The following is a 27935-nucleotide window of genomic DNA, read 5'->3' as shown; positions in this document are numbered from 1 at the left end:
AACAGTAATTTTGGTTTCTAAGAAATACTCCAATTTTGAATGTGTCTTTCAACCTATTAGATCTGCAGTCTTACAATATTAAACCAAAAATCTGTCATGGGAGGGGAAAGGAATGGACGAAGAGGATAAGGGAAAAAAATAAAAATGATAGCTATTATAGCAGGTACTGGTACTGTTAGTACCAGGAGCCAGTTAATATAACCCAACTCAAAAAAAATATATAACCTTGAGTTTTTCTTGCATCAGCTGCCCATCCTCATCACTAACTCCCTCACTACTGCCAACCTCACCTCATCAACCACACCCACTACTTTCGATTTAATATATCTTATGCACCCCACACCCATACCTACTACACTCCCCATTTTGTCAAGGCGCCACATGGGTTGGAACCTAGGTTAAGTTCATTCAGGTATACACAAATAGTTATAGATTATCATACACAGCAGCATATGTGTAGAGAACCAAGGATAATCCAAAAAAAGTCAAAGTGGTTTCTCCCCACCACTAACTATCCTGCACCACGATGGCACACAAGTATTGCAATCAGGATTTGTTTTACCATGCTCCCACCCCCGGAGATTTTTTTACAACAATTTAAGACCGTGGGAAGCGCGACTTTGACATTAAGCCAGGACGCTTCTTTTGTTGTGTCTAGATTTAACTGTTGTTCTCGTTCAAGTTTTCAAATACATCGTTAGAATGTAGTGTCATGTAGTATGGAAGGTTAGTCAGGTAGCTTCCCTTCACCTCGTCAGCTCCACCAGGAAGATACGAGACTTTAATATAGGATTTTTTTTTATTACTAGTCCCAAATCACATTTTGCCAAATATACGATGTATTTAACTTGTCGTTCTTTCCCTATATAGACTGAAACATTCTCCACTGCACCAAAGTCAATCAATTAACTATTTATAATTAAAACCCCGCCATATGCAGGACTTCAGCTCACAGTGGCCATGATGTGACTTCTTCCACAAGCTGTTTTCCAATGAAGAATAAATAAAAAATGGCTTAACCCTGCCTTTCATTTTTTAATGAATCACATCTTTTAAAGCTTTACCTAAGCGGGGTCCTGGCGAAGATACTAATATCTTGTACAAGACAGTATATAGATTTGTTTTTGTTTCACTGTGCATGACAACTTTTTGATTCACCATTTACAGTACTGTATTCATATACAATTCTGTTATTGCCGTGTTGTCTCCATTCAACTAGGGATATCCATTATTGTTAATACCCTCATTATTTATCACCATCTCGGAGATACAGCCTGGGTACAATCCTGAGTTGCACCTAGTTTGACTCTACAGTACTGTATATTAATTAACAAGATGTTAAAATTATTCATTACTGTTTATAATCACTAAACTGTCTCAAACGTGTGTTTTTAACCCATTTGATTAATTTTTTTTATCTGTATATTTATATGTGCAGTAATATTGTTTCCTAAGTTAATAATTTTCATTAAAGTATTCTATACACACCCTTAATGTTTACGGCCTTATTCGTATATATACTCTTCTATCCCACCATCCTCCTCCTCCCTCCTTCCCTCCACAATCTGAACCAAACCATCCGGAATCACGTCCACAACGCCACAATCAGCCTCAAAGGGAATAATCTGTGGTCTCGCACTGTCGCCTCTTGCCACAAAACGTAAAAAAATAAATTTCCTTCAAGGGCGACCAGCGAGGAAGCCTTCACCTCTTCCCCTCAGGATTGAATGTTTTATTTCATACATTATGTTTAACGCTATAGCCACAAACTAATAATTTACTACTGTAATATTCAATTATAGGACCTATTTAAAAAAATACGACTTTTGCCGCTCAAACAAGACACGACACAAACTAAACAAACCCGTTTGGCGTTTGCATCATATATTTTTCAGGAAATTTATTAAAAATTCATGTAACTCAGTGTCTGGGGAACTTCCTGTCTATAATTTATGCATAGGACATGACTAAAAAAATATTTACCTCGTCCTTGATGTTAAAATCTTTCTCCGAGTGCGCTCCTCCGTTTATCTTTCCAGTTTTATTTCTGTACAAAATATAGGCCATCTGCGGACAATACATCCCTGGGTTCCTCCCATGTAATATTGGCTCTTCCTCTTCGGAAGACCATGTATCCAAAGAAATCTCATCAAACCCATCACTGAGTGTGTTGGCGGTAGAGCAGCTACAACCAGACCTAGCCACACTGTCAATACTAATGGCAACCGGGGCTTGGGAGACGAAAGGCATTAGGGAATGCCTCATTTCCGTCATTTTTCCTCTTGCCCTTTCACTGGCTGATATTCTTTCCCTTTCCGTATCCTACATACCCTGGCAAGTTTATATAATCTGATACCATTCACAAATCATCAATATTTACACGTCGTAATATGTCGTAATTCCAGAGAACGGTGGGGGTAACGAGGTTGTTCCACACAAGAGTTTGCTTGACACTAGTTCTTTAACCTCTCACCAGACGACAAGTGGGCGAAGCCTTCTGCTTCAAATTATTCCAGATGGCTAATAAGACAATGGTGACAAGAATTATCCTCGGATGATTATGTATAATTACAGACTTCCTGACTCTAGCGAGTCAGATGGTACTCTGCACATGTCAGTCCTCACACGTACTTGAACGCAGTATGCCGGGACCCACCCAATGATACTACCTGAACCTAGTGCGAGGGTTAGGTTACTAATTCACACAGACATGCAGCTGCATGGAGTTGTTCGTATACTGGTTAATATGTAAAATTCTGGCTCTTGCAGAAATAACTGTCCCCGTGTTGCACGTTAACTAACAATTTACTAGCAGGTGTTAGCAGTTCTTCAGAAAATGACTAATTATCAAGGTAGTGTGTATTACGAATTCAGTATTTTCCGATAGCGACCCCTCAAGGAAGGTTCCTTGATGTTGGTGAGGGGCTCTTGATTTAGGGAATTGGATCTGTGCTCCAGTTCCCCGAATTAAGCCTTCCACATCCCCCCCCCAGGCGCTGTATAATCCTCCGGGTTTAGCGCTTCCCCCTTGATTATAATAATAATAATCCGATAGCGAACTGCTCTTGTGTATTTACTTTTAACCCAAGAACACGATCCTGCGTGATGGGTGTTCTCGCCTAATTGTTTTTATAGGGGTCGATTCGTAGCTCCTGGCCTTGCTTCTTAGCTTTCATAGTTTTTTTTTTTTTTTTTTTTTTAACAAATTACCAGACTCCAGGGACAATCATATCTATTCTTGAAACTGTACAGACTGCCTCTTCTTCCAGTAGTATTTCCAAGAATGTTGAGCAAGGAGTTAGATCTTGCTCTTACCTTGTAAAATATAATATAGATGAGGGAAACCATAAAATATGGTGTAAATTTTGATATTACAAATTGTTTCATCGGACAAAACCTCTCTATTTCACAAAATGTAGCAAGAAGCTATTTTAATTTCAGCATACATCCAAGTTTTGTGTCATTTCGACAAACAAAATGTTATTTTATGGTTTCGTATTATTTTTTTATTTTGAATTACTTATTGATCACTAAAAATGTTTTCAGTGGTGAGGGCCTCTAATGGCCTTAATGCGACCCCAAGTATTCAGTCCATTATTCGTTAAATTTTAATCTCGCCGAAACTGGTCAGGTACTGACTTTAGGTGCCTGTCCAGCTCCCTCTTGACAGACTGGAGTCTATTGGTAATCCCCCTTATGTATGCTGGGCCCCTGACACTTATTGTATTGTCTCTTAGTGTACTCATGGCGCCCTTGCTTCTCATGGGAGGGAAAGGATGTTGCACCGCCTGCCGAATCTTTTGCTTTCGTAGGGAGTGATTTCCGTGTGCAGATTTGGGATTAGTCCCTCTAGGAGTTTCCAAGCGTATATTATCATGCATCTTTCTCGCCTGTGTTCCAAGGAGTACAGGTCAAGGGACTTCAACAGTTCCCAGTAATTTAGGGACACATCATTAAATGTTAAGTAACGCTGACCAACCAGCTAACAGGTGTGTAACCCTTTGTATAACAGCCTATTAGATAACAGCCCGCCTCCCCCTCCCCGGCCATGCAGGGGTTCAGACAGATATAACAGGGTTCAGTCTATCATTTTATTTATTAGCAAAACTGGATACATCAGCAGTGTGCTGCTACCCTATTATATACGAGTCACACAGCGGGATCATAAGCAGTTTCGCTATCATCCTTCATTACACAGGATGTGGTTCATACACTGTTGAAATGTGTCAGCCTGAGCTGGGAGACTTCAATAGGACAATGAGGATATCGTGAAGTATTCCATTAAAGGTTCATCAGCTACGGGAGCTTCAAAGTTTTCTTCCAGCAGAGTTGGAGTTACAATCACTTACAATATACAAGAAAAATAAGACTATTATGAAGATATCCCCATCATCCCAGAGCGGAGGCAAGAGAAATTATACACAGGAGGCAAAAGTTTAACGGCGGGAGGGTGAGCTATAGCTCACCCTCCCGCTTCCCTGTAAACACAAATAATTACCATTATTAATTATTTCCGCCAGAGTGGCCAGTTTGTGCACCTCAGCTCATCCTGTGAGCGGTGGCGTAAAAAAATATTACAATGGTCACAATGGGTCATTGTCAGACCATAGTGAGTGAAGATTTATATATGTTGATCGGTAATTCTTTACGTTTAAGCTCTAAACCCATGTGAGTCATACATCAGGAGTGGTGGAGGCTCAATCCTCTGCCCACTCAGTATACACCACTTTTATATTTGGTGAATATTGCACACAAGCGAAAGAACGTGGGTTCGATTCCTAAGCGGAAAGTGATCTTTCGTGCAAATCTCCATACACTGGCTGTCCCTGTTCACTCTGCAGTAAGTAGAACCTAGCTGTTAGTCGACCGTTGTGGGTAGCATCCAAGGGAAAAGACTACGATGGAAATACATCACAAACCATAACACGGGCTAGCTGGAGATTCGTCTGTAAAACTTGCATTTGTGGTCACAGTGGTGCCTGTGCTAACCTTCCTATGGTGTATGAATATAACTAATTGGATGAATCTTATTGTGGCTAGCTGGCCCAGTGGCTAACGCATCGGTCTGGAGTTTTAAGACTCTCTGATCGCGGGTTCTAACCCCACTCGTGGTATGGTTTGTTTGCAATCGTGTCATTACGATTTCGTGAGTCAAATTCATCACAACTATTGGGTTAGTAACCCTCCGGGGTTAAATAAATGAGCATGTGTTAGTCGTAGTCTTTATACATAATGTATCTCGTTGAATTTATCCACTGCAGAATTTATCTACAGCCTTGGTTGGGCTGATCTTTAATCCGGCACAAGGGAGACCGGAAACGTGGGAGGCTAAGTTGGTGAAGGTAGTGAGGGAAAATTTCACGAGTTCAATATTTCAGGGACACTAGAGAGAAAGAAGAGGACGGCCCAGCGAGTTTGGATCATGTATTCATCCAAAGTGACTCTGATGTAGGGAACATTGAATATGAGAGGGCTCCTTGGTGCTAGTGAACACGTAGTATTGAATTTTAGATATCTTGTGAAAGTGAAAGTAGAGAAACCAGAGCGTGAAGGGACAAACCTTATTTCAGGAGGCTTTGAAGGCATCAGGCAATTTTTAAGTGGAGTTCCATAGGAAAAGGAGCTAGATGGAAAGACAACAAAGAAAATGGAGCATTTAGTTGGAACGTGCCGGAAGTCAGAGGAAAATTTCACACCCAGAAGCAGAAGAACAGGAAAGAACAGAGTGAACCCACGGTTTACTCAGAGATGTAGAGAGGCAAAAAATAAAAGCGCAAGAGTGTGGAATACAGAAAGCAAAGAACGCCTGAGATAAGAGAAGCGAACAGAAGTGCCAGATATGAATATGCATGGATAAGAAGAGAGGCTGAACAACAGTGTGAGAATGGCCTAGCATCGAAAGCCAAATCTGAGTCAAAACTACTGCAACAGCATCAGAAAGATGACAACTGTGAAGGATCAGGAAATAAGGCTGAAAAATGAAGAAGTTAAACTCGCCAAAATGCCCAGGAAATTTGCAAGGAGCTGAACAAAGGTTTAGGGGAGGTATTCTAAGTAGAAATAAGAACATTATCAGAGAGTCGAAAAGGAAGAGTGCACCAACGAGTACTGAACATAATACACACAACAGGAGAAGAGGTTGAAGAAACTGCTAAGCAAGGTAGACACCTCGAAGACAATGGGATCAGACATCTCCCCATGGGTCATGAGAAAGGGGCCAGAAGAACTATGTGAACCACTAGCCAAGTTGGTCAATAAGTCAAATGAAGCAGCATTGCTGCTGCTGAAAGTGTGGAAAATAGCAAAAGTAACTTCGTTATTTAAAAAGAGAATAAATAGGTGACATTAAGCTAGAACCTGTGTCACTGGCCGCCGTAGCAAACGCGAGACTGGCAAATTTGAAAACAGCTTTCAGGAACCTCATTCACTACACCATAAATGGCATTCATCAGGCTCAACTTGAAGTATGCAGCACCAGTACAGAACCCACATCTGATAAAGCATGGCATAAAGCTGGAGAAGTGCAAAGGTTTGCAACGAAACTAGTCCCAAAACTAAGGGGGTATGAGTTATGAGGAGAGGCTAGAGGAGCTAAACCTGATGACAAGTTACAGAAGGATCGGGGGTGACAAGATTACAACGTACAAAATACTAACAGGGACTGACAGGATGGACAGTGAAAGTTTGTTTCAGAGGCGGGTCTCTGGTGCACGAAGACACAGACGTAAGTTACAAACACAGAATGACGGGCTTGTTAGGAAATACTTCTCTAACTCTAGATTGGCCAGGGGCTGGAACGACCTAGACGAAAGTGGAAGAGGCATGATCTATACACAGTTTAAAGAATAGGTATGATAGGGCTCACGCAACCAGGAGAAGGAAGATCCAGGCAGTGAAGAGGTCGGGGCAAGGAGCCGAGACTCAACCCCTGCAACCACAAATAAGCGAGTACTGAACGATTCACATGAGAAAGATTCATACAAGCTGAACTACCGATGGTACTTACATATCCCAGCCGCAAACAAACTGTAAACTACTGATCTTCTTACATACGTCATACATTGTTTTACTCGACTCATTTCATTTCGATGGAAATTAGCTCTACCAGTTCCTATATGTACTCCTCTACATTCAAGTTTGTTTGCATATTTTCAATAGCTTTTAAACCTTTGTTGGGACCACCATACAAAGAGCAACACATCACTGTTGTTTACTGTTTCTTACCCAATTACAGCAGCTGCATTTTACAAAGTCAGAAAATATTTGCACTGTGATATATATATTAGGAGCTTCCCTCCTAATATATATCAAACTGCACCTATTTATCGGTTGCATTGCTAGATAAGTTGAAGGTACACTCCTAACATTCTCTCTCACTTTTATTACTCAGAATAAAACAACGTCCACATAACCAAAAAATACATTTACACAGTACATAACCACAAGTAGGGGGAGGGAGGGAGGAGATGGCTGGGGGGAGTGGGTGGGAAGGGAGAGGAGCGATGTGGAATAGAGGGTTTAGGGAGGAAAGTCCACTGCGGAAATTTTCAACTTCCGGTGGCTACAAAAACGAACCTCACGTACGTTTTATAAGTACGCATGATTCTGCCGCGACCAAACAACCAATACTAATATTCAGGCTTGCTAGGCTAGATGTAAAATACTTTCTTCTCTTTTAATTCTTGCTGCCAAGTAGTTTGAAGGTTAAGTTATCAGTTCTAAGTATATGCGTTTTTATGTACAGCATGTATATTTTTTTTGTGTTGGTGATTACCTGTCTGTGGTGTACCTGTGTATGTGTACACCACAAATACGTGCTCGCGTGTTTGCGGGGACTGTTTAGCTATCCTGCCCCGTATGTTTTAAAGTAATCGGCTGGTGTAGTGTCCCCTCCCCACGGGGTCTTGTTATATTTACGGCTGGTGTAGTGTCCCCTCCCCACGGGGTCTTGTTGTATTTACGGCTGGTGTAGTGTCCCCTCCCCACGGGGTCTTGTTATATTTACGGCTGGTGTAGTGTCCCCTCCCCACGGGGTCTTGTTATATTTACATGTGCAGTATATTTTTGTATGGAGATCACCTACACAATAACTTATTTATCACCCTCTGTACTATATTTTTACAATGTTTAATTCTTACCTGACTCATTATGGTACTTAATCTTCTTTTTCAGTCATTATCTATCTTCGAGAAACACTTATGTTGCCATTATAAACATTCTAGAGTGTTGTTGTAAATCTCCTGGCCCTTCTCAAGCTCCCTCACGTCTTGGGTACTGAGGTATTCCATCATATTCTGTGCTCACCTTCCACCTAATTATTTCTCATCGCACTTCAGCTTAGAATTCCTTTATTTTAATATACTAACCTCTCTTGTATGCCATTCTGCTCACTCTCAAGGGCACTGCATTTTTCCCTTTGCTTTGAGCTCAAATCTACTCCCTTGGAGCAACCCCCCCCCCCTCCCTTTTCTTTTGCCATCAATCAGTTCTCAGTTCACTAGGCATTCAGCAAACAATGATTTTGCTATGAAGGTGAATATTGGACTTCGATTCCTGGTAATCCTTCCCTGTTTCTTCCTCTAGGAATAAGTGGCACCACACTCGTGGGTTTAGTCCATCTTATATTTTCCCTTCGTATTTAGCTTTTAAGTGAGGAGAGAGAGTGTATACTCGCCTAGTTGTGGTTGCAGGGGTCGATTTACAGTTCCTGGCCCCGCCTCTTCACTGGCCGCTACTAGGTCACTCTTCCTACTCCATGAGCTTTATCATACCTCGTCTTAAAGCTATGTATGGATTCTGCCTCCACTACATCAATTCCCAAACTATTCCACTTCCTGACAACTCTGTGATTAAAAAAATACTTCTTAACATCCCTATGGTTCATCTGAGTCTTCAATTTCCAACTGTGACCCCTTGTTACTGTGTCCCATCCCTGGAACATCCTGTCTCTGTCCACCTTGTCGATTCCTCTCAGTATTTTATATGTCGTTATCATATCCCCCCTATCTCGCCTGTCTTCCAGTGTCGTCAGATCGATTTCCTTAACCTCTCCTCGTAGGCCATACTCCTTAGCTCCGAGACTAGTCTTGTTGCAAACCTTCGCACTTTCTCTAGCTTCCTTACATGCTTGGCTAGGTGTAGGTTCCAAACTGGTGCTGCATACTCTAATATAGGCCTGACATATACAGTGTACAGGGTCCTGAACGATTCCTTATTAAGATGTCGGAATGGTGTTCTTAGGTTTGCTAGGCGCCCATATGCTGCAGCAGTTATTTAGTTGATGTGCGCCTCCGATGTGTGTGTGTGTGTGTGTGTGTGTGTGTGTGTGTGTGTGTGTGTGTGTGTGTGTGTGTACTCGCCTATTTGTGGTTGCAGGGGTCGATTCATAGCTCCTGGATGTGTGTGTGTGTGTGTGTGTGTGTGTGTGTGTGTGTGTGTAAGAGTGAGTGAGTTTGTCAGTTTGTAAGTGAACATTTGTTTATGGGAGTGTTTGCTAGAATATGAAGTGGTATGCATACACGTGTATACGAGAGTACAACTTATACACCTGCAAATGCAAGTGTGTATGCGCCAGAATTTATGTTCAGCAAATCAAACACCAAACAGGGAGACAGGTTCAAGTCACTAGTACTCACAGGTTTTGGTATGGAGATGTATTTGTGGAGGATGGCAGCTATCTGCTTAGCCCTCGGGGTATAGAGGATCATCCTGGTGCCTCCAGCGGCCACCAGTCTCAGTGACCCGGCTCGTGGGCACTCTGCCTCCTCTACCGTGCTGACAATCAAGAAAAAGGATCAATTACGTAATATTCTTTCTGTGGGTAACTTGATAGAAAATAAAACATCACAATTATTACAGTGTAAAAAAAAAAAGTAGCTTACGGTACTAAACACTCGGTATCAATGGCCGGGTGAGCTGTTATTAATGACACACAGGAAGGTGTGTATGGTGAGGGAAAAGAAACAGGTAGATGTGTGTTGGGAAACACAAACAGGTAGGTAAGGTAAGGTAGGTGTGTGTGTGTGTGTGTGTGTGTGTGTGTGTGTGTGTGTGTGTGTGTGTGTTTTGAGAGAACACGAAAACAGCAGGTGTGTGCATTGAAAGAGCAGAGAGATGTAAGTCTGTTGGCCGATGGTGTTGAGGTGTGAGGACTTACTTGAAGGTGCTGATGATACTGAAGTGGTTGTGGTCGCGACGTAGGAGTCTGATACCTGAGTGTGAGACAGCCAGCATCTCCACATCGCCTGCCTTACGTGACCCCTACCATACAACACACATCATTAACACAAAGTCTAATATTAACACCAATAAAAGTCTTAACATGTATAAGTGTGGCATAATTTTCTATTTTTCTTTTTGGTCATTCTATAACCCTGTGAAACATCAAAACAAAACACTGAACAGGATGGAATTTATAGCAAACTGCAAGTTAGTCAACTCACTACTGCATCCAGAATATTAAAATATTTATTACCAAATGAATACAGCTCACCCACACGGACATATACACACATTGTTGGTAAAACTACTTATACTACACCAACCCTATATATTACAAACCTTTATTAGCATAATACGAGATTTACTATTATGTAAACCAGTAGTTGTTAACCTAGGGTATCTGTACCCTCTGACAGGACGAAAAGGCAAAGTTAGGTTACGAGAATGAATTGTGAGAACTAATGACTTCCATCCAAGGAGCGGGAATTAATATGATCACTTTCAGGGAAAGGTTGTCAGGTCTTCACCAAAAACTTCCATTTGTATAAATCGAATTCAGACCAAACTTTCCTTCACTCAGTGAGATTGATGGTGTGGAAAAATAACTGTCCATCGAGACTGAAGTGAGACATCATCTACAGAAACTGACTCAGTCTATCTGAAGTTACGTTCACCTCCTAGAGATTTCTGTGACTTAAGGATGGATACAGAAATCCATTTATTTTTAATCTGGATTTCATGAATGCTAGTGATATAATGAAAGACGATCTTCTTGAACAGAAAGCTAATGAAGGAATTCGAATGGGATTTGAATCAATGTCAGTAGAAAACCTTAGGTGTGCAGAACTCAAAACGTTCCCACAGTTAGCTGAAAAAGTTTACGAGGTTCTCGTGCTGTTTGCCACCACCTTTGTATGAGAGCTTTATTAAACACTTCAGCACATAAAAACAATGGCTAGAACCTTTCTTGATGCAAATGGCAATTTCTAAAAAAAAGAAACTCGACCCAGCATCATCACTTATGAACGTAAACAACAAGAGAGAAACTAAATAAGACAAATGTATTTTTTTCTGTGTATGACTGAATGCATAAAAGTTCTTTCTCACATTTATATTTATTTTTGTTGTAAAAAATATGATTTTCTGAAAGAAATTAAAGTTAAATTATTTCTGATAGGAGGTACGAAAAAAAGACAACTCAGGGGTTACTGGGGCTTTTAAAAGGTTAAGAACCACTGATGTAAACTAGCAAAGATGACAAGGTATTATATATGTATTATAAATTAGTAAGAGAGATCAACCTAAAAAAAAGTTAGGCACACTGGAAGGACTTACAGTGACGGGGAAGATAGCAGCAAAGTAGAGGGGCCATGTCTTGGCCATCTCAACGATCTCCTTCTTCAGAGAGTTCTTGTGGTGAGGTGAAAAGGTGTTGTTGGGAGTCACGCCTCTATTGTCCAACATCTGTTATCACCAAGGAAACAAAAAACGTTTATGTATCCCTGAACTCTACTGATATCAGGACGGAGGATAGAGCCTCCAGTTCTGTGTTAAACAACCAATATGGGGTTTAATATTTCATGAAATGTAATAACAAGGTACTGACACACCTACCAATAAGATGATGACAATGTGAAGCGAATTTTTCCAATGGTCAAATAAATACTCTTAGGTTAAAATGCTGGATGACCCACCTTCCTCATGTGTGTGCGTTGATCAAGTGTGATCCTGGGAGTGTTGCCTGCATATACATCGAGCACCACCTGGCAGAACACCAGGTGAAGAGCATCCCCGTACAACTGCTCTCCAGGGATAAACAACTAGTGGAAACAAAATTGAACAAATTATTATCTCCAACAGGCAAGAGAGGCTCTTGGTATTCAGATTATACCAACACAGCAACATTGTAAAGGTAACAAGCTCAGTTATAAATATTTTATTAATTACTGTACCGTATAATAAAAATCAAACAGGTTCATGAAATTGAACAGTGCTAGTTTCATTCATACGAAAAGAAATTCATCTCTCCTGAATACATTACCAAAATTATTGTCTGCATATTGTGGTCATTATATAAAACTAAACTAGGAGAGTACAGTAAAGCAATGCGTATATCTCTCAATTATGGAGCAACCACGACTCCTCATAAAAATGACCCACACAAGTTTACTGCTTCACAAAGTATGTACTACTGTCTTTAATACTGACTACGAGTCAAATTGCTAACTATAAAACCATCATAAGTAGATGTAAATTTCCAACCTCTTTCCTGAGTGTGAGAGACCAGGGGACGCGGGAGTAAGTGATGTGAGAGCCATGAGGAGCTGGGAGGAGTCTGGTCTTTATGGCCTCGTATGACCTCTTCTCCATCTCTTGGTCGATCAACACTGGTGCACTGTCCACTGGCTGTAGGAACTCTGATGACTCCTCAACTGCATGAGTACACAAAAACGCAACAAAATATAATAAAAGTGCATTACATGTATTTCGAATTCTTTCCAAGCAAAATACAAAATATAATAAATAAATCAGCTATTTTTTTCGATTTCACAGCATATTTGCAACATTTTTTTGTACTTACGTTCGAAATGTTCCGTTTTCTCTGTGTGCATAGTGGAGACAGAGGTTCGGCGGTCACTATTGTCAGCATGGTAGTCCACAGTGGTCCGGAACCCTGAAGGCTGGATAGGTAGAGGAGGAGACCTGGGCTGGGGAATGACGGGGGAGCTCTCCTGGGAGGACACAGAGGGTGCTGGGGATGGGGGCCTCCGGTTCATGTACACACTTGGGGGTGCTACAGGTGGAGGAGGGGGCACTGATCCCCCTTTATCTACTTTAGAAGTGACTTGCTTGATGGAATCTACCGTGTCCCACTTGTCTCCCTCCAGCTGGTGTTGTAGAAGAAAACGGCGGTGAGCCTCAAGCTTCTTGATGCCTCTCGTCTGTTGCTGTTGTTGCTGCTGTTGCATCTGCATCACGGGGCCTTTTTGAGCTCTAATAGAGAAAATTCAACACATCCTTTAATAACATTTACTATCAGTTCGGCCCCTGAGCAATTACTTACATACAGGTAGTTATAATACTGGCATATGCACAGTATTTATTGGTAATCTGTCTTCTAAATATTTTCATCTATATTGTTTTTATTATAAACATTGAGCAATTTATCCTAATTGTTAATTATAAAATGAATAACAGTATATTGGGGCTCAGCTTTATATAAGATACGAAGGAAGTCATTGAAAACAATATCAGTGGATGAACTGATTTACTGTAATAGAAAGTATGAGAAATATCATTATGAATTATGAACATTAAGCTGTACAAAGATTAAGAAATTGATATAAGTGGAACTATTTTACAAGCCTGAGAGTTTTGGAGATGGATTTTTATTGCAACTGAAATAATGTGTAAGTTTTTTGAGTACTGCATTGAGAAATTTCAAGCAGCATCACAGTCAACTCTCACCACTGAGACCAGGACGGGTAAACCAGTGATCACTGTTGCTATGGCCTTAAATGAGGCCATCGACCACCCAACCTTTACAAGTATCGTTAGACCACCATCTTGCAGCATCCTGTCCATGGGGCAAATGCTGCCCCATCTCCACGTGTCCTAAGACACCAATATCGTGTCGCACTCCCACCACCGGGTCAGCACCGCTGATCAGGCCATTTTATGATTAAGATCTGCGTCAAGCGAGTTTCCCCTGACTAATAGCAGTCATACCTGAATAAATAGTACCTGAGAGTGGAACTACAAGCATCACATCTGAACACCTCAGTACGAGCTGCATCATTAACCAAGATTATTTAGCCATCTAACGAGATGTGCACGAGAGAATAATCACCCACATACACGTACCTTGATGGATGAGATGAAGTGAGAGCCTCCAGCTTCTCCCTCATCTCGCGGGAGATCTTGAGCTTGCCAACACCCGAAGACTTCCCATCGTCTACTGGGTTATCCCAAGAGTCTCGCCGCCGTCTTGTGGCTCCCTTTTCCTTGTTCTCACTCTTTTCTCTTGGAGTGCTTGGTCCGTGCCCATTTGTCTGTTGGGACTTCATCTGTTGATGTTGCTGTTGCTGCTGTTGCTGTTGCTGCTGTTGCTGTTGCTGCTGCTGCTGCTGTAGCTGTTGTTGCTGTAGTAGTTGCTGTTGGTGTTGCTGCTGCTGCTGCTGCTGCTGCTGCTGCTGCTGCTGCTGCTGCTGTTGCTGCTGATGATGTAACTGCATTATGTACATCATCTGTTGGTGTGAAGAGTCCTTGCGAGGACTGGACTCAGCACTGCTGGGAATGCCTCCCACCTCAAACTCCTCCCACTCTATGGTGAAACTCTCATCACGACTGGGCCGCTGGGAATCCTACAATACCAGATTAATATAGAAGATATGTGAATGAAAGACTTCTTTTCATCCAAGTCTTGCTATTCTCTCCCCTGTTTATTGGACATTCATGTTAATCTTTTCATCCTAATTTCTTTATCCCAGTGGCATTATTAAGCTCGGCAATATTAAAACATCTACCTTCCCTCATCTTCTCCCTTGAGAAGCTAACATCTCACCCTTCCTCATAAATTAAATAAAAATTATATTTTTGAAGATATACGTGCACTAAAAAAAATTGTCTTATATTTTGAAATACTTCCACGGATAAGTCCATAGTTATTCAAAGCATTTCATACATGAAAATGCTACATATCACGTCAGCCAGTCAAAAATAAAGAAGCAAAATAGAGATATAGAGCTCAGCCTCCTCGCCCCTCCAACTCAAATAGGTAAATACTCCGTACTTTTCCATCATGTTGTTTAGACATCTTCTTGGTCTGCTGTCTTATCTTGAATTGCAGGAAGGAGTCATTTGGGTCTTCCTCTCCCTTCGGAGGCGGCCATCTCCACTTGCCGATCCTCACCGTCTTGGCCCTCTGGTAGGGGTCCATGAAGCCTCCGGCACCATCCTGTTAAGTCCAACATTAAGATAAATGCTCAGTAATAACCCACGTGGAGACAAACTCAGATTAATTGGTCTGTATATTTCGATCCCCTTCTGGGATCCTCTTCAGCAGATACTACACAAGTGAAAGGAGAACATGAATATGCAGGGAAAGTTGCACCTCTCGGGGTGAGGTGTAACCTTCCTTATATATTCATGTTTCCTTTCACTTATCTGCTGAAGAGGATCCCAGAAGGGGATCGAAATATACAGACCAATTAATCTGAGTTTTTGTCTCCATGTGGGTTATTATTGAGCAACGACACATGTTCATTACACTTTAGTTATTCATTAAGACAAATATTTGTTTCTATCTGGAAGGATACCGCCTACATTATTTCATAAATTATTTTTCAAGCTCCTGGGTTTTAGGTCTGAAACTCAAAACTCTGCAACTAACATGATACATTTTGATGCTCAGTTACAGGTACTTGGTATCTAAGTGCATTTAACTGTGCTTAATTCATTTCAGAGTGCATAACTAATTCCAACAGAGGAAGCAGCCAGCTACTCCCAATATGCAAGAAGTATTATAGTCTAGGAGATGAACTAAACTCATCTAAACACATGGGGACAGAGAGGTAATCAGGTTTTATGGAAGGGGAGGATAGGTCCACTTCCTTGGATCAAGAACCCCCTCACAGGCATCAAGGCATCCCTTTGAGGGTGTAAAACAAGGTAGAGAGGGACAGTAATGGTGTCTGCTCCTGCAAGTACGAACTCAAGGAAACCTTTAAGTGCCGTCTTGCCCTCCATCTGTACTTAAAATGTTGGTTTTTCTGTGATAATAATATATTACATAATATTGTACTAATTGGATATCTTTCAACTCTTTCATTGTTCCCTGTCTTTCTCTTTCATTCGCCCTCCTTTCTCAAACTTTATCAATAAAAGTCTCTCTCAAAACCTTTATCAATCTTTCTTCAGTTCTCCATCTCGTTTCTTTTCCCAAACTTTCCCTAATCTCCCTTTTTATTATGTCTCACTCTGGCTGACGTACCTCAACTTGTAGGTGTGTGGGCATGGGCGGAGGCGGGGGTACCAGTCCTCCCCATGGGGACTCAGTAGGGCCGTAGCTGTGTGGTGGCGGAGGAGAGCCCGGGGACCCAGGTCCTAGACTAAAGTCATGGAACATCTGCAGAGTGGAGAGGGAGCCAGAGGCATGCAGGTGCATTAGAGAGAGATGAGTGCTGGAGACTCCATCAGCTAGTGAGGTGTGTGAGACGAGGTTTGATACGTGCAAGGTGAAAAAATGACTCCTTGGTGAGGTCCTCAAATCACGGGTAAATATAAAATTCCTGCTGTTTAACCATTAGTGGAGGATCGAGCCTATACCATCTCTTGCAGTAACTGGCCTGCATTGGTATAATGCTTATGTGGAATTAATAATGAATCTGGCATCTGCAAATCTACCATGGTTGGTTAATGATAACGCATGCATCTGACAGCAGTGATGCTGGTGAACAGACGTTCATGGTGGTGGCGGTCAAGGAGTAATTTTTTTATTATACCTTCAAATCTACTACAGTATTACAAAGGTAAGATTTTCTTCTCTTAACAGAATAAACCAAATACTACATAACTAATACCATCTAACATATAGAGCAAACATTAAAGAAGCAGAATTCAATACCATATCTACTATATTTGATCTACTGTACAATGTTATCTCTTTCTGGGTTCAAGAGAATAACAAGGCAATACTTTACTGTGTCAAGATTGGTCGTAGCTTCCCTGCCTCAACCCCCACAAGAATGAACCTCAACTCTCCTCTAAAACCCTCCAACACCACAGTAAGAAGCAACAACGACACGGAATAAGTTTCCCCTCACACTTGGTGCCTTACTTTGGCATCATCCGAGGCATTTGAATTCTTCTTCTGGCTTTGTTCTCCGACGGGAGATGAGAGTGCAGCAGCTTGGGAGAACATAGGTACCCCTGATTCCGGACTCAGCATCACCAAGGGAGGTGGAGGAGACATGGGAGGGCCGGTCACCCTGCGGGCTGCTCCTGCTGATGCACCATCAGCCTCCCCTTCTGTTGTTCCTGCCTTCTCAGTACTCCACAACTCACTGTGTTCTGGCTCTTGGAATGATACCTGCAGAGTTAAACAATGTTAGAATATTTGTCTTATAATCTGTTTAGTTTCCAGTTTAAAGTAGTTGATCATTTATATATTATTTAATAAAGGTATTGTTTAATATGTATACATACTGTACTGAATTTATGTTGATTTTTTAGCTCAGTTTATTATAAATGCATTATCATTGAAGAAACTCGAAAGAATTCAGAGAAGTGCACAAATGTCAGGTCGTGAGAAGCAGGAAGCTTAAAATTATTTGGACAGCAATCAGAAGCACCGAAGCCAAGTCTACCACCGGTGGTTAATACCCGACGGCGTCGACTCATGAAATGCTTCGTGAGTTAAATAAAGTCAGTGTCTAGGGGGACCAACAAGCCTCAGCAGTACGCCCACATCTGTCAGTCGGAGTCCTAAGGTTACAGTAGGTTAGTTGTCCTAGATGTCTTACTATCTTTGTTCCGCGGCTAGGTGTGTGAGTAAGGCAGTGCTAGAGTAGTGACACTAGAAGCTTTCCCTGCAGGGTGTCTTTGGCCTACAAGCGAGTTCCCTCTCCTGCTGTCTTGTGCCGCCCCCCCCATCACTGGTACCTTATTGTTGTTGTTGATGCCGCGTCTCTGAGGGAGGGAGTACGTATCTCCGCCCACCTGGTAGTGACCCCTGCCAACCTGGGTTCCATCAGCTGCCCCTGCCATGCCCGAGATGCCTGTCATGCCCGCCAAGCCAGTCATTCCCATATTTGGAATAGTTGTCATTGGTACCCCAGGGCTCAGAGGGATGCCAGACATCATGGGCATACCTGACATCATGGGCATCCCCTGAGCCATGGTCATACCTGGCGTCATTGGCATCCCGGACATTGACATCATGCCGAGAATATTTAGGCCGAGGGCACTCTGTGGACTAAAGTCCCGTGATGCCATGCCCATGTGCTGCAGGAAACATCTTGCTCAGCAGTCGAAGAGAAGGAATACATCCTAAAAGTCATCTAAAAAGTTTGTCTATAATCAATGTAGAAATAAACAACTATCATTCATATCAAGACTACTCATCAACACATCATACAGGGAGGACCTCTCACCAGGTGAAAGGTCGGTATACTCACCGGAATGGACTGAGCAAGTAGCTGCTGCAGCGCCTGGTTCTGTGCCATCAGGTGCTGCTGGATCTGGATGTTCTGTGCCACGGCAGATTGCAGGAAGGCTCGCTGGATGTTTTGTTGATGGACAAGCAACTGGCCATGATCCACGTTTGTAGCCTGGCTTTGTGTCTGCATTCCTGGCATATTTATTCCTGGGAAAATAATTTATATTGCAGAAGCATTATCATCATTGCCAGACAGATATACTTTGCACTCAATACTTTTATCATTCTATATAGTAAAATGACCGAACTATTTATTTCTATTACACAACATAGTAAAACAAAGTAAACACTACTAACCACCTGCAGAATAGAGGGGAACTGTGCCAGCAGGCATGAAGGAATTAGGAGACCCAGGCATTCCAGACATTGACACATTAGGGTAGAAAGTACCTCCCGCAGTGGTAGGAGGTGCTCCAGTCTCCACTTCGGCTGCTCCCTGGCCGCCTCCTTTCAGGGCCTCTGTTAGCAAGGGTATAGTCGCTAGGGTGGTCAAAGATTCGTTAAGATCTACATCTTGTAGAATGTTTAGTAGACTTTGACGCCGGAAGGATCCCTGCCGTGTCCTGAAATTATGATTTTTTCATTATTAGAAATAAAAAATGAGCAATTTAAAAATAGTGTAACTACAAATGATATTGAGTGATGACAGCTGTTATACCTTGCCAAGACAATAGTGTCATCCAGGTCATCGTCTGTGTAGACTGGTTGTGATGAGACAGTGTTACCTCCGCCCTTAATAGACGCAGCCAGAGATCGAGCATCAGACAGCTCATCAAGCTGCGAGTTGAGCACTGGCATGAAAAGATCATCCAGGAATTGATCCACATCTGACGCCTGGGAAGGGACACGTACTCTACGCACATGAGAAGCTGCAAGAAAAGGAAGATTTAAAGAATCTGTCTTTAGAGTAGTATGTTAGGCAGCATTCTTGTCAACAGATAATTTAGCCATCACTACTCGTTGCACTGAATAACTTACACACGTTTACCTATTTACATAGAAAGTCTTAGGCAACGATGGCTCAAACAAGTAGAAGCACTATTTAGACTAGTACAGTACAATGATTAAGACAATCTTGAATAGTGAAGAACTTCATTAGGAACAAATAGTTGGAACAGTAAGGATGAACTAGTGTAATGTTTATTTAGTCACTCACCTAAGGAGGGAGCCTCACTAGTATCTGACATGGCTGAGGACTTGAGATACTCTCGCTCAATGTATGCTCTGCTGGAATGATGTGAACCAGACCCATGAGCCCTCCGTCCCGCCTGCCCACCTTTGATGTACCTGCTCGACACTCGCGAGTATTCAGTCTTGGTCTCATCTTCCCCACCTTCAACACCGTTTCTGAGGGAAGATGGAATAGGATAATAATTTTAGTAAATATATTGTAGAGCTGATGACGTTAAACCCAAAAAAAAAATATATATATAGTACTCTAGTGTCACATTTTACTTCAGAAATATGACAAAGATTTACTGAGTAGGAGGCAGTGTTTCAAGGAATAAAGAATGACTTTAGTCATAAATAAACTAAGACTTATAACTCTCCACATATAAACTTTCTGATTAACATAAAATGCACAATTTGAAGAGTAATTTGCTAACTGAAATAATCCTTCTATGAAAATATACATATAAAATCTTATATTTGACTATTTTCTATTTCCTCTCTATACAAATTATACATTATGTAACATCTATTTGTATTGCAACTGAAAGCCTTTATGTACAATGTATGCACTGAAAACAGCAGTGTATATCTTAGTATATATGCAATGAGTTTTACTCATTTTAGAAGTTAAAACATTCTTGATGGCTTAAAAATCTAACCACCAACCTCTCTTCTAGCAGGTCGTATTTGTTCCAGGTCCTGGAGCCAGAGAGTGACTTGGCCACTCCTCGCTGGGAGACTGACTCCAGGTGGTCGAGGTCTTGTGTTGCTCGCCCATTATAAACAGTACTTTGCTCAGTAAGACGTTCCACACTGTGGTAGCGTTCATTCAAGCGGCTTCTTGATAAACCTAGCATCTGCGAAAGTCAACTCACATTATATATTTAACATGTGGTGAAGGATCCTAGTGGTAACTGTGGAGAGTTGTGCGAACAATAATACAATATTAACGCCTGTTCTGTGGGACCAAGAGTAGTTACAATATTTCCCTGCAATACAGGTATACTACTATAAGGAAAACTAAAAAATCTTTCAGAATACTTTTGTATAGTGTATTAGTATTATAAATACCTAAAACTGAACATTCGTACACTATATGACGTATTCTAAGACAAATTTCAAATCAAGTTTTGCAATACAGAATAAAACACCTAGCCCATTTAAAATTAAATAAAATTATCATAGTTAAAAATGGCGCTAGAGGGTTCATCTAAAATTTCAGTGTATGACAACGTTCCATATACATTTTGTACTCTGCTTTAATTGATTTTGCAACAATTTAATTAAAAAAACTGCGTCCTTTGAGCTAAAAGTGAAAAACTATCCAATACGGGAATTTCCAAGAAAATTTATGCCAACTGTAAAGAGTTTTAATATGAGCATTTTGGTTACTAGGCACAAATGTAACTTCTTACGTAATACGTATAAAGATTTTACACTTTCATCGACTGGCCAGAAAGCTGAAAACAGTGTACAGCATATGATAATATAGGTTTATAGCAGTTCTGAAAGACCGTGTCTGAGGTACTGAAAAAAAAGCGCTAATCCATGTTTACCTGGAGTTTACCTGGAGAGAGTTCCGGGGGTCAACGCCCCCGCGGCCCGGTCTGTGAACAGGCTTCCTGGTGGATCAGAGCCTGATCAACCAGGCTGTTGCTGCTGGCTGCACGCAAACCAACGTACGAGCCACAGCCCGGCTGGTCAGGAACCGACTTTAGGTGCTTGTCCAGTGCCAGCTTGAAGACTGCCAGGGGTCTGTTGGTAATCCCCCTTATGTATGCTGGGAGGCAGTTGAACAGTCTCGGGCCCCTGACACTTTTTGTATGGTCTCTTAACGTGCTAGTGACACCCCTGCTTTTCATTGGGGGGATGTTGCATCGTCTGCCAAGTCTTTTGCTTTCGTAGTGAGTGATTTTCGTGTGCAAGTTCGGTACTAGTCCCTCTAGGATTTTCCAGGTGTATATAATCATGTATCTCTCCCGCCTGCGTTCCAGGGAATACAGGTTTAGGAACCTCAAGCGCTCCCAGTAATTGAGGTGTTTTATCTCCGTTATGCGCGCCGTGAAGGTTCTCTGTACATTTTCTAGGTCAGCAATTTCACCTGCCTTGAAAGGTGCTGTTAGTGTGCAGCAATATTCCACCCTAGATAGAACAAGTGACCTGAAGAGTGTCATGGGCTTGGCCTCCCTAGTTTTGAAGGTTCTCATTATCCATCCTGTCATTTTTCTAGCAGATGCGATTGATACAATGTTAGGGTCCTTGAAGGTGAGATCCTCTGACATGATCACTCCCAGGTCTTTGACGTTGGTGTTTCGCTCTATTTTGTGGCCAGAATTTGTTTTGTACTCTGATGAAGATTTAATTTCCTCGTGTTTACCATATCTGAGTAACTGAAATTTCTCATCGTTGAATTTCATATTGTTTTCTGCAGCCCACTGAAAGATTTGGTTGATGTCCGCCTGGAGCCTTGCAGTGTCTGCAATGGAAGACACTGTCATGCAGATTCGGGTGTCATCTGCAAAGGAAGACACGGTGCTGTGGCTGACATCCTTGTCTATGTCGGATATGAGGATGAGGAACAAGATGGGAGCGAGTACTGTGCCTTGTGGAACAGAGCTTTTCACCGTAGCTGCCTCGGACTTTAGTCTGTTGACGACTACTCTCTGTGTTCTGTTAGTGAGGAAATTATAGATCCAAGGATCGACTTTTCCTGTTATTCCTTTAGCACGCATTTTGTGCGCTATTACGCCATGGTCACACTTGTCGAAGGCTTCTGCAAAGTCTGTATATATTACATCTGCATTTTTTTATCTTCTAGTGCATTTAGGACCTTGTCGTAGTGATCCAATAGTTGAGACAGACAGGAGCGACCTGTTCTAAACCCATGTTGCCCTGGGTTGTGTAACTGATGGGTTTCTAGATGGGTGGTGATCTTGCTTCTTAGGACCCTTTCAAAGATTTTTATGATATGGGATGTTAGTGCTATCGGTCTGTAGTTCTTTGCTGTTGCTTTACTGCCCCCTTTGTGGAGTGGGGCTATGTCTGTTGTTTTTAGTAACTGTGGGACGACCCCCGTGTCCATGCTCCCTCTCCATAGGATGGAAAAGGCTCGTGATAGGGGCTTCTTGCAGTTCTTGATGAACACGGAGTTCCATGAGTCTGGCCCTGGGGCAGAGTGCATGGGCATGTCATTTATCGCCTGTTCGAAGTCATTTGGCGTCAGGATAACATCAGATAGGCTTGTGTTAACAAAATTTTGTGGCTCTCTCATAAAAAATTCATTTTGATCTTCGACTCTCAGTCTGGTTAGCGGCTTGCTAAAAACTGAGTCATATTGGGACTTGAGTAACTCACTCATTTCCTTGCTGTCATCTGTGTAGGACCCATCTTGTTTAAGTAGGGGCCCAATACTGGATGTTGTTCTCGACTTTGATTTGGCATAGGAGAAGAAATACTTTGGGTTTCTTTCGATTTCATTTATGGCTTTTAGTTCTTCCCGCGATTCCTGACTCCTATAAGATTGCTTTAGCTTGAGTTCGATGCTTGCTATTTCTCTGACCAGTGTCTCCCTACGCATTTCAGATATATTGACCTCTTTTAGCCGCTCTGTTATTCTTTTCCATCGCCTGTAAAGGGAGCGCCTGTCTCTTTCTATTTTACATCTACTCCTCCTTTTTCTTAGAGGAATAAGCCTTGTGCATACATCGAGTGCCACCAAGTTAATCTGTTCTAGGCATACGTTGGGGTCTGTGTTGCTTTGTATATCTTCCCAGCTTATATCGGTTAGGACTTGGTTTACTTGGTCCCACTTTATGTTTTTGTTTGTGAGTTTTCATCAGAGTTGCCTCCTGGTGTTATTACTGCAACAATATTATTTGCTATATTCCTGGTGTTATTACTGGTGAATAACATAATTATAAACTACCGTCATGAAGCTACCTCTGCTTATAAGGTACCTGACATCACACTGAGGTCTCTGCATGCCGACAGTAATAGTCTTAACTAATTTTAAATTGAGAAAGAAAATAGTAAAAAATATATTGAGTAGCAAAAAAAAAAAAAAAACTTTCTGATCAACACTTTTAATAAGACTGACCAGCACATTATGTGATGAGTAGTGGAATTTATGAATTTATGTAGCAAACTTAATGAAACGACATTTTATGAATATTCATAAGTGATGAAAGTTTTGAATCGATACAAAGAGGTGTTCAAGATATTAATGCAAATAAAAACAAAGGGATGGAATAAAAACTAAGTAACTAATCTCTATTAGTTGCAAAAAAATGCAACTTAATTAACCGTAAAAAAAATATGAAACGATGCCGTAGGTTTGAACCAAATACTAACATAGTCCAGTGGTGAGAGCTGCGACTCTCGCCACAGAGGTCCGGGGATCAATTCTCTGAACTAAAAAAAAAAAAAAAAGTAACTAAGCACTGTATTTACAAACCTGAATATCAGGCGGTCCCTCTAAGAGGTTATCCAGTGATCGACTCTTGTTCTTATCATCGAAGTAACGGTTGTTGAGGGCAGACGTTCTGGAGAGTCCTATACCATCCCCAGCTGCCTCCTTACTGTTGCTCATCACCTGGTCGTGGGCTTCAAGAGCTTCTCTAGAAAGTTTTCGTGTTAAGGCTGGAGGCGATCGGGTCCTGAAGAACATATATGATAGTTGCATGTGGAAAATATTATTCAGTTATAAAAGTTACCGTATTAACTTCCCTACTGAACTTCTTCAGAATTTATATTTTCTCTAGTAGTTGCTAAATTTAAAATGGCTACTGTATTAAAAATAAAAACTGGATAACGCTTTGGTCCAAGTCATAAATAAGCCTTGATAAAGACTCAGGATGGCTCAAAACGTCAAGTTCTCATTTCCAGTTTGTTAAGTTGTGAATTCTAGCAACATTCAGCAAGGAGTGTCATACCTTCGTGCCACCACTGGGGACTCCTCGATGGGAGTGGTGTCTGTCACCTCCACAGTGGGCAGGAGAACCGGTGCTGACGACCGACGCTCTGGCTGTGCTCCTGGTAAGTACGTGTGTGTAAATTAAACAATGATCTGACCATTGAAAAACGTTAACATTGCAAAAAATATATTTTGAGCTCAGTCCAAAAATTTAATTGGTGGTGTGTTGTAACTACGGTATAAATAGTGAAAATGTATTTCTGTTAATGTGACTTTTCATTTAACCTTCTTGATCACATATTCAGTGTTTTCTGTGAATTTCTGAAGAAATCTGACTTATAGACTATTTTTTTAATATTTTAAATCAGGCTACTTCCCCCCCCCCCGGGCAATCCACTTCGTAAAGGACACTAATCTTGCTAAAAAACATATCCGTTTACTTGTTTTTCACAACAGTATTATCATTCTACGTTGCTACTACATCTAAGCGCTTAAAAACCTGGCCACTAATGACGCATTCTCATCACCAGAGCAGACAAGGGAGGAATGATCCTCAGTCTTATGGACTACACCAATAAGTTCCAAGATTTGTTAGGTGATGTCAACTCCTACTACTCCATTCCCGAACTGTTGTGGAAAAGGAAACAATCTTCCTTTCTTAGGAAACTCTGATCTGGGTAAAAAGTTCTTGTACCTCCTCCTCACCAACTCAAGGTCAGCGAGACTACAGATAACTAAAACACTTGCAAGCCAAACGTTCCTCTTAGACCTATACGTCGGTTGCTGGCAGTGTCCCACACAAGCTGGTAGGGGGTTAGCAAACTGTCACAACTTCTCGGCACGATCAGCCAGATTCACATGAAACACTAGTTTCCGTAGCCGTTCAAGGAAACTCGATGCAAGTGATAAAAAGCTCATGAATTTTGACGTCACTGCCTTACTTACAAATGTAGCAGTTAACAAGTCTAATAACCTTCTCGGGGTGACCACTGATGATTCAGACCTACCTGTTCCTTGTCAGGACTTTGTCGACCTGACTGAATGGTGCGTTCGATCAAGGACACCTTACGAGGTGGAATGAGGCCAAATTAATCATTTGAAAGACCGATCATCACAGACGAAAATGTCTGGAAACCATCTTAGTTGCTGTCAGTAACACCATCCCACAGAAGTCCTGCAGTTTCAATATATCCAACCTAGTAGCAAACAGAATGTTGCCAAAGTTCAATGCTGCTGTCACGTGATGCCCACTACACATCACATGATACCCACTGTTCATTACTTGATACCCACTACTCATCACATGATACCCACTACTCATCACATGATACCCACTACTCATCACGATACCCACTACTCATCACATGATACCCACTACTCATCACATGATACCCACTACTCATCACATGATACCCATTACTCATCACATACCCACTACTCATCACATGATACCCACTACTCATCACATGATACCCACTACTCATTACATGATACCCACTACTCATCACACAATACCCACTACTGGTCACATGATACCCACTACTCATTACATGATACCCACTACTCATCACATGATACCCACTACTCATTACATGATACCCACTACTCATTACATGATACCCACTACTCATTACATGATACCCACTACTCATTACGATACCCACTACTCATCACAATACCCACTACTGATCACATGATACCCACTACTCATTACATGATACCCACTACTCATTACATGATACCCACTACTGATCACATAATACCCACTACTCATTACATGATACCCACTACTCATCACGATACTCACTACTCATCACATGATACCCACTACTCATCACGATACTCACTACTCATCACATGATACCCACTACTCATCACATGATCCACATTACTCGCAACTCACTTCTCTCACGCTTCATGTCACTGGTCTTCCACCACTATATAGTATAAGTTCCCTTTTTAGACGTTTCAATATTACGACTGAAGAAGCGACTCGTGGCAAAAGTTCCCTTTAATAAATGTCCTGAACTGTAAGTGTTTTATCCACAGTAGTCCATAATTTTCTTAACTAAATGATCTACCCAGGTTTATCACTTCACACAAATTTTAATGACTGAAAGGTACTGCTACCTGTAGTGAGGAGGCTGGAGGTGCATCTAGGGAAGGCAGGAGGTACCTCCCTCTCTCCGATCAGGTCCAAGACATACTCCAGACCTGGTGTCTCCACCATAGTGTCATCTTGCGTTATAGCCACTGTCCAGCCTACGTTGTTAGTGATGCCACGCTCGTCCAGAAGACCCGCTGCGAACTCCTCAGCGGTGGTCCACGAGTCGACCTCGCCTATTCCTGTACTGCCTGAGAGGGATGAATAAGTTTAAGTTTGTGTTCGTTAGACTGCCAACTAGTTCAGTATGTGCAGTAGTGATTAGTATTGTGATAACACTAATATCTGATTCAATATATGTAAATTGAGAATACACATAAAGGAGATAGGGCTAGGCTTTGAAATGAGCTTAGGTAGGGCAACAGTTCTTAGCCTGCAAAACTGATGTGTAAAACAGTGATAAGAAGCTACACTGAGACGTGCCCACCTAATCTGAATCTCTAAAGTCAATAAATCAATATATCTATATTTCTCTATCTCTCTCAAAATTAAACATAATAAATCCAAATACATCCAGCCAATTGGTCAAAATGTAGACTAAAGTTCAAGAACCTAGTACTACTAGGTAATAATACAGTGACTAACCATCAGGAAAATGAGCCTCAAGGGCCATGCGAGCCTTCTTGCGGTTGGCCCTCCACTCGAGGTCAGTGGGTGGGTAGGTGCGGGCCACTCCTGATGACCTCTTGTGTGAGGAGAGCAGCTTCCTCTGACACAGACCTGCGTATCCGTTGAGACCATGGTCCGACACATGCCTGCAGAAGACACATCAACATGATCAAATATACATGAAATCTTGGGACCACCAAGCCTAATAAGCTAAATATTAAAAAAAAAAATAGATGACGTTGGAGTCTTTGTCACAAAAGTTATGCGCAAACTCTCAGTTGCCACTTATAACATTTAGACACTTGAAACTGTACCTGTAGAGTAAGCACTTCATTAAGGAAGCACTTGTAGAGTATAAGCACTCTCTTGAGGATATATTTGTAGCGTATAGACACTCACTTGAGAATGTACTTGTAGAGTGTGGAAGATGGAGGGAAGACAGAGAGACAGTTGGCCAGCAGGAGCCAACCTCTCTCAGCGTTGGCAGTGTTCTCGTTGCGCCACGTCTGGTTACATAACTGACATATTATCTCATCCTGAAGTCGCTCGTTCACCAGACCCTGCAGCACATCAACATAAGTTAGCATTGGTCAACATAGGTTAACACAGGTGAACACAGGTCAACGTAGTAAGTCACA

At 41.7% G+C, this 27935-nt stretch overlaps 1 protein-coding gene across 7 annotated transcripts in view; it reads right to left on the bottom strand.

The window, feature by feature from the left end:
• The window catches only part of Myo10A (Myosin 10A), a 255381-nt gene that overhangs the window by 49369 nt on the left and 178077 nt on the right, over positions 1 to 27935 (bottom strand). For 4 of the 7 annotated variants that reach the window (XM_053784837.2, XM_053784834.2, XM_053784836.2 and 1 more), the window contains 21 exons: positions 27697 to 27857; positions 27274 to 27443; positions 26655 to 26879; positions 24544 to 24643; positions 24066 to 24267; positions 20279 to 20469; positions 19596 to 19786; positions 19098 to 19308; positions 18737 to 19002; positions 18399 to 18586; positions 17884 to 18225; positions 17060 to 17311; positions 16214 to 16348; positions 15014 to 15178; positions 14086 to 14585; positions 12803 to 13215; positions 12484 to 12653; positions 11916 to 12041; positions 11557 to 11685; positions 10157 to 10260; positions 9636 to 9774 (listed from right to left, as the gene is read on the bottom strand). In XM_053784837.2, coding sequence (XP_053640812.1) covers positions 9636 to 9774; positions 10157 to 10260; positions 11557 to 11685; positions 11916 to 12041; positions 12484 to 12653; positions 12803 to 13215; positions 14086 to 14585; positions 15014 to 15178; positions 16214 to 16348; positions 17060 to 17311; positions 17884 to 18225; positions 18399 to 18586; positions 18737 to 19002; positions 19098 to 19308; positions 19596 to 19786; positions 20279 to 20469; positions 24066 to 24267; positions 24544 to 24643; positions 26655 to 26879; positions 27274 to 27443; positions 27697 to 27857 — 4380 coding nt within the window. The remainder of the gene's footprint in view (positions 1 to 9635; positions 9775 to 10156; positions 10261 to 11556; positions 11686 to 11915; positions 12042 to 12483; positions 12654 to 12802; positions 13216 to 14085; positions 14586 to 15013; positions 15179 to 16213; positions 16349 to 17059; positions 17312 to 17883; positions 18226 to 18398; positions 18587 to 18736; positions 19003 to 19097; positions 19309 to 19595; positions 19787 to 20278; positions 20470 to 24065; positions 24268 to 24543; positions 24644 to 26654; positions 26880 to 27273; positions 27444 to 27696; positions 27858 to 27935) is intronic. The other 3 variants (XM_053784838.2, XM_053784839.2, XM_053784840.2) reach the window with 3 other exon arrangements.

The sequence above is a fragment of the Cherax quadricarinatus genome, chromosome 51 (genome assembly GCF_038502225.1).
Source record: "Cherax quadricarinatus isolate ZL_2023a chromosome 51, ASM3850222v1, whole genome shotgun sequence".
Lineage (NCBI taxonomy): Eukaryota > Metazoa > Arthropoda > Malacostraca > Decapoda > Parastacidae > Cherax > Cherax quadricarinatus.
Note: the sequence above shows the minus strand (reverse complement) of the source record. Positions and strands in the feature narration are given on the sequence as shown.